General features: G+C 43.4%; 1 protein-coding gene across 2 annotated transcripts in view; it reads right to left on the reverse strand.

Moving 5' to 3' along the window:
* The window catches only part of DNAH14 (dynein axonemal heavy chain 14), a 461,040-nt gene that overhangs the window by 238,952 nt on the left and 202,547 nt on the right, over positions 1–19,541 (reverse strand). For both annotated transcript variants that reach the window (XM_029593090.1, XM_029593089.1), the window contains exons 36-42: positions 15,269–15,358; positions 12,573–12,707; positions 12,138–12,341; positions 11,180–11,300; positions 6,273–6,490; positions 4,286–4,538; positions 1,615–1,741 (exon numbers count right to left, since the gene is read on the reverse strand). In XM_029593090.1, coding sequence (XP_029448950.1) covers positions 1,615–1,741; positions 4,286–4,538; positions 6,273–6,490; positions 11,180–11,300; positions 12,138–12,341; positions 12,573–12,707; positions 15,269–15,358 — 1,148 coding nt within the window. The remainder of the gene's footprint in view (positions 1–1,614; positions 1,742–4,285; positions 4,539–6,272; positions 6,491–11,179; positions 11,301–12,137; positions 12,342–12,572; positions 12,708–15,268; positions 15,359–19,541) is intronic.

A 19,541-nucleotide genomic window follows, 5' to 3' on the forward strand; every position in this document is an offset into this window, starting at 1 on the left:
TACTGGAACTATGTTTAGAGTCAACAAGGTCATGCTGGCAAGGTAACTAGTTGCAGGCCCATTTGCATACAAAGCGAGGATGAATTTACATGCAGAGCAAGAATAAATCTGAGTTCAGCCATTCAGATGGTTTATAGTAGAAAACCAATCATAGGAATTTTGACGATTATGTGACGTAGTTTCGGGGTGGAAAGAAACAAGTGTAAAATCCTATACAATATCTTATTAACAGTGAGAAGGTTTTATAGTGGTGCTGTGCATAGCACTCTGCCGGTCTCCCTCTCCATAAGGCCTTATTATATTATCTTGTAACATTAAATAAAGAAGCTTTTCTCCCCAGCTGTTGGCTCTAAGCTTCTATTTCAATGGACCACATCAGGGGAAGCGGGATCCTTGGGCCGATATGCCCACAATATGTAAAATCTTTTGTGGGGTTTGGCAGGGGGTTGGATGCTATGGCCCACAGCTCCTACCAAGTAATGCCGTGAGATTTTCAGTAGGGGCACAAGCAACCGATCCTATCAGGCCTATTCTACATCATCTCCACTGGTCCCCAGTGCAAAGCAGGATAAAATGTAAAACTCTCTGCTTCGTCTGCAAATGCTTGACTAAACAGGCCCCTGAATACCTCGCTCTCTTTGCAGGCCCTCAAGTGAACTCCGGTTCACCAAAATGGCTCCTCTTCCCTCTCTTCTATGGGATGGGAACCTGCATGAGACTTTGTGCTTTCAGCTGTTACGTACTTAAAATCTGGAACAAAGTGCCACCATCCCTGCGCCTGGAGCCGTATTATGTTAAGGCCAAGCTTTCCCCTAACATCCACATCTTTGGCCCAACTTCCTGAGCGCTCAACAAAAGACTGTATTTATACATAACAGGGTCACAACTGGCTCTTTAAACTACTCCCAAATAATGGGAGTTCCTATATTGGACTTGACTGTAAGCTATTCTGTTGCCTCTACTAATTTAAATGTATTGTAATCTGTTTAGAGACCAACTTTGGGAGAAGGCGGAATATCAAATGTTCATGAATGAATAAAGTTGTGGTCTAGGAGCAGGGTGAGGGTTGGGAAGGAAGCCTATAGGCCCCTCTGTATATTTTGTTTTCCGGCACTTAACAGACTACATCTTCAACATAAACTGGTTAAGGTCTCAAGGAGAATGGAGCAGAAAAGAGCACAACCCCCTTCCACCCTGCTGTCACTGACTTTCAAAGTGGCACTGGTTGAACTCTTGCACTCTTTTGCCTCATGCATGTGGGATTGGGGGTGGGGGCCAGGAGGCCCCTTAATACCTGTGTCTGAAGGTAAAGGGGAGATTGTGCTGCCAAGGGAGTAATAGGGTAGCATGAAATCCCCCTTCGCTTTGAGTTGGTTTGAAAGAGGGCTCTCAGTACACAGCATGTACACACTACACCTTTTGAGTGAGCACACATACTGTTTCTGTGCTCCTGCCTTAGCGTTTTAACACATTAAATAGCCTTTTAGCATGAGTGTTAAAAAATCTCAAGTTTTGCTGCATAGGCCCCTAGGTGCCATATTTAAAATATATTCTTCATAGCTACAGAATGGGCAAAGCTATTTTCAGCACTTAAACTCTTCTTCTGTGACTAACCTCTTTTTCATACTTTCCACAGAACTTGTGGCATATTCTTTATTTATTTTATTGGAGGCTTGAAGACAAGTGGAAGATGGAGAATCAGAAGTTATCTGATCTTCAGCAGTATGTCCAGTTTTATGCTCTGAAACAAAGAGTTAGAGGACAAGTCACATCTGTCGGTCAATATGCGGCATGCATGACATACTGTAAATGTTAACAAACCACAATTATTACAATATGCGTGACCCTTATTATCTCTTTTTCAGTAGGCAAAGCTGCTTTCATGACACCAACACCCGAACTGTTTGGAAAAAACACATTGACATTGGTCAGAACATGATGCCAGCACAAAGGAAGGGCATGCATGAATCCAGGCTCACCTACACTTCATTCACCACACAGCCTTGGTGGACCGACTTCAAAAGCACTGACCTACCCTAATCTCATACAAAAAGGATAGGCAGCTCTGGTCCTCTAGTGCCACCAATAGGTCTGGTTTTCAGGATATCCACAATGAATATGCATGAAAGAGGTTTGCATACAATGGAAGCAATGCATGCAGATCTACCTCATGCATTTTCATTGTGGATATCCTGAAAACCAGGCCTGTCTGCGGCACTCAAGGACCTGAAAAACAATGGGAAAACAGTGGAGAAAAACAATTATTTTACAAAAATAGAAAACTTCAGGAGAGAAAACTAAATTAATATTTATACTGAGTTACATAGAACGGTATATACAATTTAGGGAAGTAAAAATAAGATATGTTGTTTCAATAGCTTTGCATATTTTGCTTTGCCTTCAGTCCCTTCTGAGCATCACTGCATGTTAAGAAGGACCATCCCTTCCACAAACATCATCTTCCTAATTTTCACAACTCAGATTTCATTATTCACTTCAGCCTTCCTAGGATGCACTCACATCTGCCTATGACACACTGCAGATCAAACTATGCAAGTGATGGAGTGTTTGGGTTAGGAGAACAGTGAATAAGTGGCCACCTGGAAAGGAAACCGCAATTAATCATCCTCAAGTTCATATTACAGTGAGGAAGTGACTGGTCTTACAAAGCAGGACACTGACACATCTTGACTGTTATGTGTACCACAGACATATTGGATATGCTAGGGAAATGCAGGGAATGATGACACCCACAAAGGACTGGGCGCACCTGAGCACAGAGGACTCCCTTTCATAGGAGCGCTCTTTCAATATTTACTTTTTTAACACAGTATGGCACCAAACAATCTCCTGCTAAGGCTAAGACATCCGCAACAAAATTATCAGAAAAGAGGGTGGTGGAGCTCAGTGGCAAGTGCTGTGCATTGCCATGCAGAAAACCTGGTTTCAGCTTATGGGTCAGGCTTCTGAAACACTGCGGAAGCAGCGTTCTTAGTCTCTGGGGGAAGGAGTCTCAGTCATCGCTCAACACTGACATCTGCTGGCCAGACTAAGGGGCTCAAGTTAGCTCGGTACTGGAGCAAGACATTGCTTGTGACCTCTGGCCGAGAAGCGTCACTGCAAAGGGTGGGCTGAGTTGGGAAGGCAGTGTGAAAATAGGGGAAATCCCCCCCTGTGCAGTTATGAATAACGGTTCCTGGCACCACAGCCCAATAGAAGCTGGTTCTGGTTGCTCCAGAATCCCAAAGGTGCAAGTGGGAAACTGCTGAGACAATCTCCTCCCCTTCCCACCGAAAACAAGAGCTTAGAAAACGAGGAAGGTCGTTCACACAGTCATGCGTATGTACATCAAACGCAAATCCTTCTCTGACAGGCCAAGCGGGTAGGAAACTAGACCCTCACCTTCAGATACTGGGAACCGTTTATTGAAACCTTCTATTCCATCGTTTATGAAAGGAAATCTGTATCCGGGGTGGCCACCTGTGGTCCTCAAGAGTAACACAAACGGGCCAGGTTTTCAGGATCTCCACAATGAATATGCATGAGATAGATTTGCATACAATGGAGGCAGTGCGTGCAACTGTATCTCATGCATATTCATTGAGGAGATCCTGAAACCCAGACCTGTTTGTGGCTCTTGAGGGCTGGAGCTGGTCACCCCTTATCTATAGCAAAACAGCGCTAGCAAACTGACCTGCAGTCTTTTAGTGCTTTTCTGGCTCTGCTTCTACCCAAAACTCAAATCTGACCCTTAGCATTTCCAAAAATGCCAAGAGGACACCCACTGCAAAATATAATAAAGGAAAATACGGCACACTATGACTATCATCTCAGCTGACAGCTTTTTTTCTAACTCTTTATTTTAAGATGTTGTGGATAATAGCAGACTAGGTACAAGCTTCACATTCAATAGGTATAATGCCCAGCATATAATAAAACCATCAAACACTGATGGTGAGATAGTTTGTCAAAGAGCTTCTCACTCACAGTGTGCACTAAAAGGAATGCTATTTCTCCTTCTGCCTTCTCATCTGAGGACCGACACAGATTTGCGTCTCTTTTAATATAGTAGCTTGTAAAGTAAATAGGCAAACGTCCAAGAGCGTAAAATGCACAAAATCACGATGAAGCTCAAAGCAAGGAACTCTTCTTAGGGTTCACCGAGGAGTGAAGTTACTGGAAGTCCGGGCAACGCATGTTATATATATAATAACTAACATCACCGATCAATCGGACAGACACAATGAAAGCTGAAACCAACACGAATGCTTGTGCCCTTACTTACTCTGACCAAAGCCTCCATTTCTGCTGATGAAATCAAAGAAAGCGTCGAGAACCCTGCAGAGGTTCGTCACAATGCCCATTTCCTGTGCAGGGAAAGGCTGAACTTTCTTGTGCTTATTTATAAAGTTTAGTCCTTTGGTCACGCTCTTCTGAAACAAGCTCTCAAGGTACTGTGCGCTACTCTGTGTTAATTTTGCAGCCACTTGTGAAATCCAGGTGCTAACATAAGGTCTCCATCCTAGATCAATAGGGTCCTGTGAATAAAATCAAGGCATGCATAGTCCCATTAGCGAATAGAAACACGGACCCTAAATTACATTATATTCATGAATTCTTCAATCTAAAAAACAGCATTGAAAGAACATTAGTTACATAATTTAATACGAATATCATTAGTACTAATTTTGTTCATGATTTTAGGTGAGTTCAAGAGCCACCTGGCTTGCAGGCGCGTGGGCTGGTAGCCGGGAGGGGAGACTACAAGTTTTGTCATTACTGATCCTATGACTTTGTACATATCCCTCCAATCCAGCTAGCCATGCAAGAAAAGAGTCCCGTGAGGGTTTTAAGCTGACGGGGCTTCTCTATATTAAACATTCAAAAAAATCCTTGTCAGTCTTAGGAGCCAGATTTGTTTACTCAAAACGACATGACAATGTTAAAATAAAAACACATCGCACAGTGAAGAACGAGAAACACCAGTAAATTACACGCAATTAACGCCGATTATTCAATTTGCTTTGAGGCTTAAACATAGAGAGGCCAAAAATCACTGAGTTATTTAGTGGACAAGTTTAGTTAGGTTCTACAGTTATCCAGGTCTTGTGTGGCCGGATAATGTGGTACTTAAACAGATATCTTTTGCCCAAATGTGAAAAGTCCGGCGCGCGTAAAAATCGGGGGATATGCGCGTGGCTGGGCCTTGCGCGTGCCGAGCGCATTTTAAAAACGGCTTGGCCAAGGGCTTACACTTCCAACGCTGTCTCTCATAGAGCGGTGTGCAGCCGCCTGGAGTAGAGCGAAGGGTCCCTTGCTCCCGGCAAACTAATTTAAGGTGTTGGGGGGGGGGGAAGGTTGTAGGGGTGCCACCATATAGTTAACCCTCATGGGTGGGTGGGTGGGAGGGAAGAGGTCATGCAGCCTGCCTTGATAATTTGAAATATATCGGGACCGGGGGGGGGGGGGGGGGGGGGTTTGTTTATATTTTATTTTAACGAGTTGGGGGAGGGTGAGGAGGGTATGGCCCGACAAGGCCTTTACAAGATTATTTTTTCTGGGGGGGGGGGGGGGGAGTGTGGTTGACCCACTGTATGTATTTTATTGGTTTTCATTTTTGACAGTGCAACTTAGCTGGATATCTTTAAAGATATCTGATTAAGTAGCAAGTTATCCGGCTACACAAGGCCGGATAACCTTAGACGTGCTCAGGAGCAGGTGTAAAGTTAGCCGGATATATGAAATATTCAGCTAAGTTAGCCGGGTAACTGAACCCCTCCCCAGAACGCCCTTGAAACGCCCCTTTTATATTGGCCTAAATTACAACTGGATAAGTAGTTATCTGGCTATAATTTAACCGGAAACGTAGCTGAATATGCCTAATTTGCTGTTTAGAATGATAACTTTTGAGTTATCCGTTTAAATGGCTTTTGAATATTGAACTTTTAGAGGACAATCTTCAGAGCCATTTACACGGGTTATAAGCATTTTTCCCACGTAAATCGTCTCTCGTGCTTAGGTTGGGAGAGGGAAATGACATGCACATGTACTTTTTGCTTTGAAAACCGGTGCATGGTCCAAGGGATAGAAAATACCTGTAGACTTTGCCCCAGTGCGGACAGTTTGAATATCACTCTCCCCACCCCATTACCCTTTGCTACTCTTCAGCTTTGGTGTGCCACATTACTTCTCTACAATGGATGAACGCTATTCAAAGCAAAAACATTTTTAAGACACAAAATGAATTATTCGTTAAGCTGCTTGATGCTTACCATGTAGACCATCGCACATCTGCTGACGGTAGCAGGGCTGGCCTGGGAAAGGCCGTCCACCTCAAATATCATTCTGAATTCAATGGGCAAGAGGATTCTCTCGCTGCTAGCCAGACACAGGGTTCTCGTGTCATCTAGCACGGTATTCAGGTTCTCAATCCAAAGCGTGTCCACTGGACCATCTAAGATTATCCAGTGCCAGTCAGTCACAGCTTCACCTACAAGGCAAACACTGGTGAGCAAATTAGAGTTCTAATGCACGTAATGACTATTAATGACCTTTTTAAAAAAAAACCAAAAAAACCAAACAAACCAGCAACATAGTTCAGCATCATATCACAGATGTGATTGCAAAAGGTAGTTGAAAAGAACTTCCTTAAAACAAATGATGGTGCCTTTCTTAGAGAAAATGATCTACAGACTAGGGTCTGCTACAGCCAGGGCCCTTGGTTACCTGCGGTTCCATAGCAACTGCCATAGAGTTTGACTTTTGCTGCAGAATTTCTCTCGCGCTGCAGATTCCTGGGATAGCAGGGGCCCTGCTGTTGGTTTTGGAAAGAGCTACTAAGAAGCCTTCAAGCCTTGCAAACCTGGCTGCTGCCTCAAAAATCCCCCACTGGCCAATGCATCTCCCCGACCCAAGGGACCAAGGAGCTCTTCCTCCCTTCCCCTGATCTGCAACGCTGCCCCCACTCTCCCTCTCTCCTCCCTGACTCGCAGGGCTGCGAATCTCTTCCTCCCGGGCCATTAAATCCCCTCCCTTCCACCACCTGCAACACGGTAAAACCAAAGGTACCTGAGCAGTTGTTTCTTCTGGCCCCTCAGGGGCTTTGAATCAGACCGCCAATCACAATTGTCAAGAGAATTACAAAATCTGTGTTGCAGATTTTTCTATCCCTGAATTGACCTGGACTATCGTCTATAAGCTCATGACTGTGGATGAAGCTTTCAAGCTACATTTCTTTTCAACAATGGAAGGCACTTAACTCATCAATCATAGATTCTAGTAGGATGACTATTCACGTCTACGCTTAGCTGTTCATTCAGCTGTGTATACATTTGGTAAAATTAGTGTATATTTCATTTCTTCTTAACCTACTGGCTAAGAAAAAATCTAGAACCAAACACAGAATTTGAGCTATGAGTTGAGGATGATCCCTTCTTGGACTTTTGGCAGAGATTAAAAAGCTGTTTGATATGGGAGCATGTAGCTGGATTAACGCCTTGCTACCAGAGTCCATTGGTAACATAGTAACATCATGAACACTATTACAAAAAAATACACCCCCCACCTGTCCATGCAGAAAATAATTTTTTAAAATAATTTTTATAATTTTTAAAAACTAATTATATAAAAAAATTATTTAAAAAAATATTAAATAAAATATTTTCTGCATGGACAGGTAGGAGGTGTATTTTTAAGTAATTGTATAGGTGGGATAAACCTTTGATTCTTTTGTTCAAACATCATGGACACTGCCAAAACTGGAGGATTAAACCTTCTCTGAAAAATAAACAAAATCTGGGTAAGCTGCCCGATCACAGAGGAAGAAGGGTTAGTGTGAATAGTTTAATCCCAAGGGAAATCTTTGTACTATATTTTATATATAAATATATAAATGTACCTTATATATATATATATATAAAGGTACATTTTCAAAAGCTGCGGGCACTAAAAATTACTGTTGGAAATATAGACCCTTGAGCCGAGACGAGGTTGGCACTACCACCAAGAGAGGGCCTCTGCTGGTCCTCATCGTCAGGAGGTGGAACAGGCAGAGAAGACCCTACTGGAGCTTCACCTATACCACCCTCGATCCCCGCAGGTTGAGCCCTTGGGTACCAGGGCCAGCAGGACTTAGGCGGGGGTCTCTCAAGGCATGGAACCAGAGGAAGAGGCAGAAGCAGCATCAGGCAGGCAGAAGTCGAGGTAGGCGGCAGACAGACGGAACCAGGAACAGGCCAGAGGTTAGTACGAGCAGCGAACAGGCATAGACTGAGAAACAAGCTGGAGGTCAGGGCAGGCGGAGGTCAAGCAGAGTCAGGTTACCAGTCAGAGGCCAAGCAGAGTCAGAACCAGGAGATCAATCCAGAGGTATAAGGAGCTGGAATGCTAGGAACAGGAGTCAGGAACAGGAAGCAAGGCTGGATCTGGAACAGGAATCAGGAACAAGGAGCAAGGCAGGAACGCTGATTCAGACAGGAATATAGAACGCAGAACTCTCACTCAAAACTGAGCTGGACCTGTTGCTGAGGCAAGGTGCTAGAGTAGGGCAGGGTATATATACCCACCCTGCCTGTCGTCATCTTCACGGGTCACGTGGAACCTTCCCGCCGCAGGCCCTTTAAATCTGCAGCGAAGGCACGCATGCCTTGGGGGCTGGATGCGGAGGTCAGGCTGGCAGCGTGGAGGGCCACGAGGGCAGGCCGCTGTAGTGGCGGTCAGCGTCAGCCGCAGCAAGCGGCAATGGAGGAAGGCCAGACCTGGTTGCCTGCCTGTGCCTCCCTAAGGGGACCCGGTTGCAGCCGGGGATCCTAACAATTACCTGTTACACGTGTAAAATTGCCTAGGCGCGAGTTCTTGCTATTTTATAAACCTCAACATACACGCAAAAAATCAGGGTTCTTAAGTGCATTTGCATGTGTGAAAAAGGGGTAGGCCAACATGTATTTGAGTAAGTTGCTATTTTATGAGCAGTTTATTCCTGTAAATTTGGCATCTTACTCGCTTATATTTACTCCTGCCCAATATCAGGCGTAAGTGATCAGACACATCTTAAAAGTAAAATCCTGACTGAGAGAGGGGGCCTGGGGAAATGGGAGGACTTCAGCAGGACCTGCAGATGGACTGGGCAAACTGGTAGACTAATTGGTAAAACTGGTCATTTCATTGCTGCGCATATTACAAAATATCCCGACTTACACTTGTAAAAGCCAATTTGCAGGGGTAAATGCACGGCTGGCTGCATACGTTCACCCCCCCCCGCCCCCACCCCTTTTTTTGACCGCGGGCTAAGTCAGATAGCCGGATAAGCCTAAAAAATGCTACTTATCCAGATATCTGATTTAGCTGGATAAGATGCGTTTTTTTTTTTTTTTTTTTTTAGACAACTTATCTGGCTAACTATCAGTATCGCTACTTAGCCGTATAAATTATCTGGCCAAGCAGCATTGCCTCAATCTGCCCACTGCCCACCCACGGAGTTGTCTGGCTAAGAGACAGCCGGATTAACGACTTATTCGGCTCTCTAGAGGCCTCTGAACGTGAGTGGATATTCAGCGGCCGTTATCTGGCTTACCTGCCCGCTGAGTATCAGGCCCCTTATATTTAAGTGTTAGCATTTTGTCTTAAATATTAGTTTAGTGTTTTACTGATCTGATTGCATTACACTGCTTTATTCCTTGTACCCTGCCCATTAGTACTTGCATAAAAATGCGAGATATAAATTAATATAACGAATAAACAAACAGATATACAAACATCGGGCCTTCTTTTAGATTTCTGCTGCGTTCGGATGCCCGGTATTATCATTGCGGAGGGCTCCTAATGTAAACGCTGAAAGAAGAAGCAGCTTTTGCAAACTAGATGAACAGATTTTTTTTTTTCTTTTTTAAAATTTAAACCAAGATTACAGTAATGGAAGTAATTTAGATCATCGAACGGAAGTCTATTCCAGATAAAGCAGTAATAAAAGCATTAAAGACCTGGGTATAATCATAACTTTGTTTTGATCTTGGATGTAGTCTCCTATGGATCTGCTTTGAAAAGTATTTCTGCTGAGGGAATGAAAGACACGGAGTGGGTCCTGGTCAAATCTTCTTGGATCAATCACCATACAGCGTACCTTCACTATAATTTGTCTTTCATTAACGCTAAATGCCAAAGCCACTCTGCTTGTAAAAATGACACAAATTTTAAAATTTTTGATGAAGGTATCAGTTAATGCAATGTCTTGTGTGGCCCGTTTGGGGGAGGGGACACTCTTACTTCTGTCGTGGGGGGGGGGGGGTCACACATCAGCAACTGAACCACAGGAAAACCAGATGAAAGGATCGAGCTATGTTCCCCGTAGAGAAGGAAAAGGCGAGGGGGGAATATGACAGAGACATTCAAATACTTCAAAGATATGAATAATGCACAAGAGGCGAGTAATTTTCAGTGGGAAGGAAGTTCTAGCTCACGGCATGAAGCGGCAAGGAGTAAAACAAGGAAATATTTCTTCACAGAAAGGGTGGTGGATGCATGAAACAACAGAAGCGGTGGAGGTTAAAACAGCGTTAGGATTCAAGAGGATCCCTAGGCAAAGAGCACAGAGGATTCTTAAGAAAGTGAAAAAAAAAAAAAAGGATTAAGCAGGGTCTGTGGTAAATGCAAAAGGAAGGGAAAATGGAAGACTATGTAAGCCTTGTAGTCATTTTCTGCCATCATATGGTTTTGTTTTTATTACTTTCAAAGGTTGATTTTTCAGATTCCTGTCCAGGTGATCCGTGATTTCTGAACGATTTGCTGGCGAGACCCTTCCATGCAGGTAAGAGCGGTCTGGCTTACTTCTGATGCCAGAATGGCTTAGTCATCACTTGAGGCCATCAGACTTTCTTTCCTCTAGACCCTTGTTCCCTTCCGAGTAATCCACCACTGCAGTTATTTCTTGTGATTGAGCAGAACTAACAACTTGTTTTTAAAGGCATATCCCAGCTTACTCTCCAGCCAGGCACTGATGCCTGGGAGCTCCTTCCATCCTCTCTCCACTCAGGGGCTATGCCTGCTGCTTGGACAGCACCCCCAAAACCACCATTACAACTGCTGGTAGCAAAAAGGTAAACGTAGTCTTCTTTCCCAGAAGTAGTTTCTCTAAAAGTGAACTTCTATGCAAAAATGCATCTATCTGCACAGTCATAATGCTTACTGGGATGACTAAATGCATCAAAGCTTTCTGTTGCTTGGGTACTTCTCCTAGACGCAGTAACGTCTGCCGTCTCAGCTGCAGAGATCTCGTGGTCACTGTCATAAGCCATCATATTGCTGAGCTGGAAGAAAAGAAAAAATAAAACTATGACATGAAATGCATATGGAAAGTCAAGCAATCTGACTGTGAGATTTCTCAGCTGTGATACTGACAAATATACAATATCAACAAGTAACAACCACAACACCCTAGTCAGCCTGGGTTCAACCCCCCCCCCCCCCCCATACATTTCTTATGGCGAAATTGCCAACTTGCCTCTCCCCCCAGCACTGCCCCAAACTGATCACTAGCTCCAGGGTCTGATGTCTGCCCATGGACTTACCTCCACACCAAATCCGGTAAACCTACATCCAGCCATTTCCAAGTTCTGGCTGGGGAGGGGAGGCGACTGACACAGAGACGTCCAGTGCTGTCTAATAAGCTTCTGCTCATATGCACCAAGGCTAACTGGCATATTAAAGAACAAACAGCCTATTCCAACATAGTTCAAGTCATTTTTTTTTAAATTAGAAAACTGTTCTAACAATAGTACTTGAATATACTGTAGCTGTTTCTGGCAAGGATTTGGATTTCCTGCTGCGGCTTAAATAAACGCATCAGGAAATTCTGAGTACTCTCCTCTGGGATGCCAAGGAACCTCAAAGCTCTTCAGGGTAGACGCACTAAGCAGGCACTTACGAAGGGACAATCTTGCAAAACAAAACTAGCAGAAAGACGGCGCTTTTCCTGCACTGTCGTAGCTATTAAATAAAAAAAGAAGGATTAAACTTTGGGTTTAGAATTACGGGGGAAGTGACTTTAAGCAGTCTGCTTCTCCTTTAATAATGGGCTAACAGTAAAACCCTTGGTTATCATTGGTTGAGTAGATAATACGAAAACTTGAAGCTCCTGAACTCACTTGGGCTGCTGAAGTTTGGCTGTCGCCTGCCTCCTCCTTCTCAAATTCTTTTGTGGGGTGTTTTGCAAATTTCCGAACTGCTGACGCCAGCAGTCCATCCGACCACTCCATGGTGTTAGGGTCCATCTCCCCAAACAGCTCTCCCAGCGTGACACACTTTGGATTGATGGCGAAAGTGTCTACTTTTCCTTTCTTTGGTGAATTCTGAGGGGAAACCCCCCCCCCAAATTAAAAACAACAAGGCACACTGATTATCTTAATAATCAACGGGCTTCAGTTAAAAAGACCTCTAACGGCTGCTAGAAACAATGCATGCCGTATGCAGGGCCCACCCCTAAATCACGTTTAAAAGTTATAGACGGATGTTTTAGTTTTACAGGCGAAATAAATGATTTTCAAACATAACATGAAAAAAACATCTATAAAATCCCTTACTTGTAAACCACCGTTGCTATAGGAATGGCTATCCCAGGGAAGAGAGGGTAAAATGACCAGGGCTCTTTCCAAAATCCTTCTCACGGTTGTTTTGCCGCCACCTGTGGGACCTACTAACATCACGCCATGACGAGCCTGCAAGCATTTTGAAACACTGGCTTGAAAAGGCCGCCACATTTGGAAAACAAATTTTACCACTCTAGCCCTCAAAATCAGTCACTGGTTTTGCATTGCACATTAAATCACAGGCTAATCCAAGGGTTTTAAAGATCTAGCCTGCTTTATCAGGGTCTAACACGGATGTAACAAGCAATGCTGCCCTAAATTGAACCGCATCCTGAGAGTCCTGCAAGAAAGTAGTTAAATCAGCAGTGTCAACAGGTAATGCCCCATTGGCTAAAGCTGTCAGATGCAAGGTTAAACGCCTTGGATAATGTAAGAACCGAGGCAGGAGGGACCTTTAAAAATTCAACATAGAACATTTTCGACATCTCCAGAAGAGCAATCATAGAAGTTTTAGGAAAATTCAAAAATTGAAGGTTTAATCTTTTTGAATAGTTCTTGTGTGATTTTAAAAAATAACCCCCCCCCTCCCTCCCAGTGAGGGTAATTTTCAAAAGTTGTTTATCTGGGTAAGTATTGATTTATCCAGGTGAAAGGGCTGTCTGCTAACTGGCCATCCATAACACAGCCGACAGTACATGCATGGTTCCACAACACTCCTACTTTTAACCAAGGCATTCCCAGGGACGTGTTTAAGTTTGGGGAGGAGAAAATATGGATGGATTGCATATTCAAATGTCTGTATACAAATGCTAGAAGTCTAAAAGATAAGATGGGAGAGTCAGAATGTATAGCACCGGATGAAGATGTAGATATAATGGGCATCTCAGAGACCGGGTGGAAGGAGGATAACCAATGGCACACTGTGATACCAGGGTACAAATTATATCGAAATGATAGGATGGATCAAATTGGTGGAAGGGTGGCACTGTTTGTTAAAGAGAGCATTGAGTCAAACAGGATAAAAGTTCAGCAGGAAACATAATGCACTATTGAATCATTATGGATAGACATTCCAGGTGAAAAGGGGAATAAAATAGCAGTGGGGGTGTTATAACATCCACCTGGCCAGAATGAACTAACAGACAATGAATGCTGAAAGAAATTAGGGAAGCTAACAAAATCAGCAGCACAGAAATACTGGGTGATTTCAATTACCCCAGTACTGACTGGGTGAATGTTACATCAGGACATGCTAGAGAGATAAAGTTCCTGATGAAATAAATGACTGCTTCATGGAGCAGCTGGTACAAGAGGGGAATCCATTTTAAACCTAGGCCTTAGTGGAAAACAGGATTTCGTGCGAGAGGTAACAGTGTTGGAGCTGCTTGGCAAAGGTGATCACAAAATTATCAAATCTGACTTAACAACAGGAGGAAGGACACTAAAAAAAAAAAAAATCAAACCGCGACAGCATTTAACTTTCAAAAGGATGACTATGATAAAATGAGGCAAGTGGTTAGAAAAAACTGAAAGGAAACAGCTTGAAAGGTTTTAAGAAGGTAACTTTCAAATGATGGCGCGAGCTCACATTCACTAGTGAGGGTGCATTATATAAAATATGCCTAGCGCACGTATGGGTGCCCCTAATTTTAAGCAGTTACATAAGTAAACATTATTCACGTATTTTCCTTATGGACTTGTCGGCTTTTACATGCATAAGTGAGCACATTTTATAACATGCGCACATGAATGAAAGTCCCAGTTTTACCAAGTAGTCCACCAGTATGCCCAGTCGCTTTCTAGGTCATCCAGACCTCTCTGGTTCTTCAACCTGCACTCCCTCCCAGTTTGCCCAGACCCCTCATCCAGTCAGTTTTCAGTTATGAAGAGTTTTATTCTGACTTACACCTGATAAAGAGCAGAAGTAATTATGCGCAGGTAACAGCCCTACGCACGCTGCGTTCGTTGGTTATAAAATCAGGATTTATGCATGGAAATGTTGGCCCTGCCCCAGAATGCCCCAAACCCGCCCCTATTCCGCCCTTTTTCACATGATGAAAGATATTTGCACATCGCGTATGTGCAAGATTTATAAAATAGCCCTAGCGCACACGACAACTATTTGCACAGCCATCTGCAACGTTTTGCACGCGCATCGCTTTTAAAATTCACTTTTAAGAGTTAATATCAAGCATGGACCTGGTTTAAAAATGCTCCATGCATAATTAAGCTCTGGAATTCATTGCCAGAGGATGTGATGAAAACTGTTAGTGTAACTGCTTTTAAAAAAGGTTTGGACAAAATCCTGGAGGAAAAGTCCATAAACCATTAAGGTGGAGTTGCAGCATAGAATCTATCTATCCTTTGGGATCCTGCCAGGTACTTGTGACTTGGATTGGCCACTGTTGGAAACAGGATACTGGGCTTGATGGATCTTTGGTTTGACCTAGTATGGCAAATCTTAGTCTGTGGCACACCAGGACGGGAGTTGGCCACCCCTGTGCTGTATGACCAGTACTTCAAACTCTAAGGAGCATCCTCCTTTTATCACACAGACATGTTTTATTCTGATCTTTGCACTGATGAGTGCAGCTTTCACACATCTTGAAAGTCCTACTTCACTTCCCTTTCATCTTGAAATTGCTTTTGCAGAAAAAACAAAAGAGTGATAACCAGTGTTCTGTACTTACCAGAATCTGATTATGGAGTTGTATGACTTTTTCCACCTGTGCTTCCCAATGTTGCAAGCGTAATTCTTCTGTTGCGATAGATATTGCTTTCTAAGACAAGTAAACACCCAGTGCATTAAGTAACAGTACCGTTACTGGTCCCTTAGCAGATCACAATTTGAAATATGTGCTTAGGCTTACACTCATACCTCCTAAAAGTCTCTGAACTGAGAGGAGTATCAATTAAAGAAGAAAGCCATGGGCTAGCACTGCCAAATCTTGGATTAATAGCACTGGAAAATTCAGTTGCAGTCCATCAAAAACCTGGTTGCTATAGGCCCTTGTAGCAATACTGAATGCTACAAATCGTGATCAGGAATAAATAACAGGATCAGAGATCATGCTGCTTAGAATGACTTTACTACCAAGCAACCACCGCGCCAGCTGGAATAACGTATTTGAGCTGCATTGCATTACAAACTGCTTTAGACAATTTTCACAGGCACCTCACACAATTCAAATCTGACAAACTCGTACATGATCAAGAGTGTTATTGTAAAGGCCAGATTTTCGACTAGCCCTGCCCTGCCCCCTCCCCCGGACCACCCCTTTCCCAAGGCCCCAGGACTACGCGCCTGACCAGGTCTTTGAAAATTGGCCCGGCGCGCGTAAGGCCGGTCACAAACGTAAATCCCCAGGATTTACGCGCGTAACCCTTTGGAAATCTACCCTCAATATAAAATATATATGTGCAGTTGACGGTTTCCTTCTGATAGCCATTTTCATCAATTAGTATTTGTTGCAGTTAGCATGTAGGTGACTGGAGTATTTTTCTGATTATTTAGGGATCTATCATTGCAGCTGGTATAGATGAGGCAATTTACTTCATTTGCACGGAGATCCTTTACATCTGCAACCTATTTTGGAAGTCGCATTTTTTTTTCTTCATTAAGGAGGTACCAGTTAAAAGGTGAACATACCCCCAGCTTTCACACATTCTGGAAGTTGTTTACCTGTGGACTTTTGAAGTTTTGTTCCAGCTATAATTCTTCATTTTCAAAGATACTTGAATTCTTTTGCAAATAAAATTGATTTAATATTGGATGCAAAAAACAATCTTTCAGAGGACTAGGATGACTGCGTGTTTGCAATGTTTAATCAATTAGTCTGCTCAATGCTATGCCTCAATGCCGTCATGCTTTATTTAAAATTAATAAATTAGTATACTGCATGGGGCAATTTTTAAACTTAACCGCGTGGCTTGCAGCGTTTCCTCTTGAAAATTCAGGGAGCCAGCTGGTGCCACAGGCAGGGACTTTGCACCAGCAGATGCAGAACTGGCGCTCTAAAGCAGGCACGGAGATTTCGGATGAAGTTCCCAAGTGTTGCTTGCCACCTCCACCCGTGTGCAGTGTAGGTAAAAGGGCCTGAAACAGCTAAGTATACAGTTACTTGCAGAAGGGAGGGGGCAATTTTAGCACCTGACTTTACCCAGGTTACCACTCAATTACCCGGGTAAAAAGCTGTATTCCTGTTAATGTGTTTGCTCAATGTTCATGTTTTCACTTTCAATAAAATACCAATTGAAAAAAAAAAAAACAACCCAGTTTGAAAACTGCCCTCTGCATGTGACATGCGTCCAGACTCTCTCTTAACTGAAATCCTTCATCTAATAGAGATTAAGCAGGGCAAATGTAAAATGTTCTGATTTCTAGAATTCTGCCAAGGCTGTAAGATCCTCAAGCTTCCAATACACGTTACTTTAATAAAAGGCTCCGATATGGCTGTTTAAGCAACCCCAAACTCATTAGCAAGTCTGTTTGCAGCTGAAAGTTAAAACTCCTACCAACCTGCAGATTGGTAGACAAGGCTGCTAGATGGCTGACAGCCCACCGAGGAAAGATGCTTTACAGTCAATCTGCAACACCAGGTGGTGTCTTTCAATCCATCCTCCGTCCTATGGTAAAAGTATTTAAGGTGTGGATAAAGCCAGCCCTTCACAGGGAAAGGAGTTCCCAGGTTGGAAATGAACTAGGCTCTGTGAGACTGCAGTACTCAAGGAGTTGGCGAACCCCGACATCGAAAAACTAGTTATGCACAAAACAGTGATGGTAAAACGTGTGCCACCAAAAAGTTAGACTCTCATTAAAAATCTGAAAGACCGTCAGTAAAAAATATTTTTATGGCGAGCTATACCAATTGAATTACGACCCTTTGCGGAAAGCACCTAACTGTAAGTGGAGAAGCCTGCATATCAGCTGGTCAAGAAGAGCAAATGCAACACGGATAATTTGGCTCCCTCTGGCTTTAAACTTATTCATGATGCTGCCACTGGCATTACCTTCAGAGTTCTTTTGCACATAGGGACGGTACGTTTGAAACATCTGCGCCGGCACACATGTGCACGCCTATGCCGGCTCACGCCAAAGGACGCGGCCATATTATAACATATACACGTATATACACGCATGGTATAAAATAGGCTGTATGCACGTGCACGCTAGCACAATTTTATGGGGACGCGCGCAAATGCCGCCTCTAGCGCGTAAGTGGAGGGATTTTAGTAGACATTGTGCACCAACACAATTACCAGTTTCCCCAGTTCGCCCAGATAAGGGATGAAACTTCCTACCACCCCCCCCCCCCCCACAGTTAAATACCTCTCTTTTGGCCCCTACCCTTAAAACCCCACTGACTAACCTAGGATTTTTTTATTTTATTACTTACACGCCATCCATAACGCCATAGTAAAGTTATGCGGCGGGGGACCCCGGCGAACGCGTGCGTGTAAATAGTTACGCGCACATTTCATGTTAAAGTCCAAGAATGCCCACGCCCAGACCGCGCCATGCCCCACCAAGACCACATCCTGTCCAGACCATGCCCCGGCCTCTTTTTTCGCAACTTCTTATTTGTGCGCAGACCGGGAGTTATGCGCGCACTCGGGCACCTTTTAAAATCTGCGCGGCATGTGCCGGCTGGGCATACTCGCTTCTCTCCTGGTTTGGGCGCGCGCCGGGCTTTTAAAACTCACCTTTTAATATTGTGGCAGGATTTTTGCATCAGAATAAGCAGTCAGGAATTAGCATAAAATTTCTGCAGCGATCTAAAAGGTAAAGGAGGTATAAATCTGCCTGATTTTAATAATTATCACCAGGCTCAATGGAGCAATCCATCCTTGAGTCAGCAATAGATTGAGATTGAAAAAAAAAGAAGTAGGACCCGATAAGGGATGATGTCCTTGGAGTTCTTCCAAGTCTGGGAAAATCTATGGATCTGAGATTGCATCCAGTTAATGGATGGCTTCTCAGAAAAAGAGGAGGGCCGTGTATATACTACTGGAGTGACACCTGTCCTAGCTTGTCTGGATTTGGGGAAGATTTGACCATAACACATACGCCAACTAGATTATAACTCTGATCTCAAAAACATTTTCCCAGCTTTTGAAAATGGCATATTCTGTAAATTTAACTGGCGTAATTTCCTTTGTTTACATTTTTTTTCAATTAAGAGATGTAGCAAATGCTAAAGAGATATGTGAGATAAGTATTATTATTATTATTAAATGGCGCCAATAGTGGACCCAGGCCACATTGGGGGGGGGGGGAGGGGGGGATTGATGCACTGGAAGGGCCGGGAGCGGGGAGTGGTGGAGTTGACCCTTTGGGAGGGGCAGGGGTGGGGCTTATACACATTAATAATAATAATAATGAAAGTCATATTAGAAAATATATAAGGCTATCTCTTGGGCTGAGGAGCCAGGTGAATTGAACATATGGGAAAAATTGGCCAAGGAGACCAGGTGAAGAACAGAGCCAAGAGAATGGGCTCAAACAACCGAAAGAATTTGGAAATGCTCATTATCAGTAGAAATAGTATTTCGTTGAAATAGCCTAATTCGGGAAAAGCGATTGCACATCCCTACTTTTTAATATGCCTACTTTTTTGCTGCACTAATAGGTAATGAGCAATTTTGCATACTTTTGCATCTCATTAACTCATCGGCATATTTATTTATGTAAAAATATTTATATCCCACCCCTCCAAAGTTCGGGGCGGGTTACAAGGTACATACATAACGAAGTTAGAACTATTTCACGTTAATATTATTATCGCAGGCTAGTTTCCGCATGTTGACCCCTTGCAGTGAATAATGCAGGCGTTTAACACACATTAGTACATTGGTTCCCTTGTGCCCATGCTCACGGGGTATGCACTGTACAGAGAGCACTGACCTCCAACCTGGAAATCATTATGGATTTTATATTCCTTTCAAATGCATTAGAAAGACAGA

This window comes from Rhinatrema bivittatum, chromosome 3 (assembly GCF_901001135.1).
Source record: "Rhinatrema bivittatum chromosome 3, aRhiBiv1.1, whole genome shotgun sequence".
In the NCBI taxonomy this organism is placed as follows: domain Eukaryota; kingdom Metazoa; phylum Chordata; class Amphibia; order Gymnophiona; family Rhinatrematidae; genus Rhinatrema; species Rhinatrema bivittatum.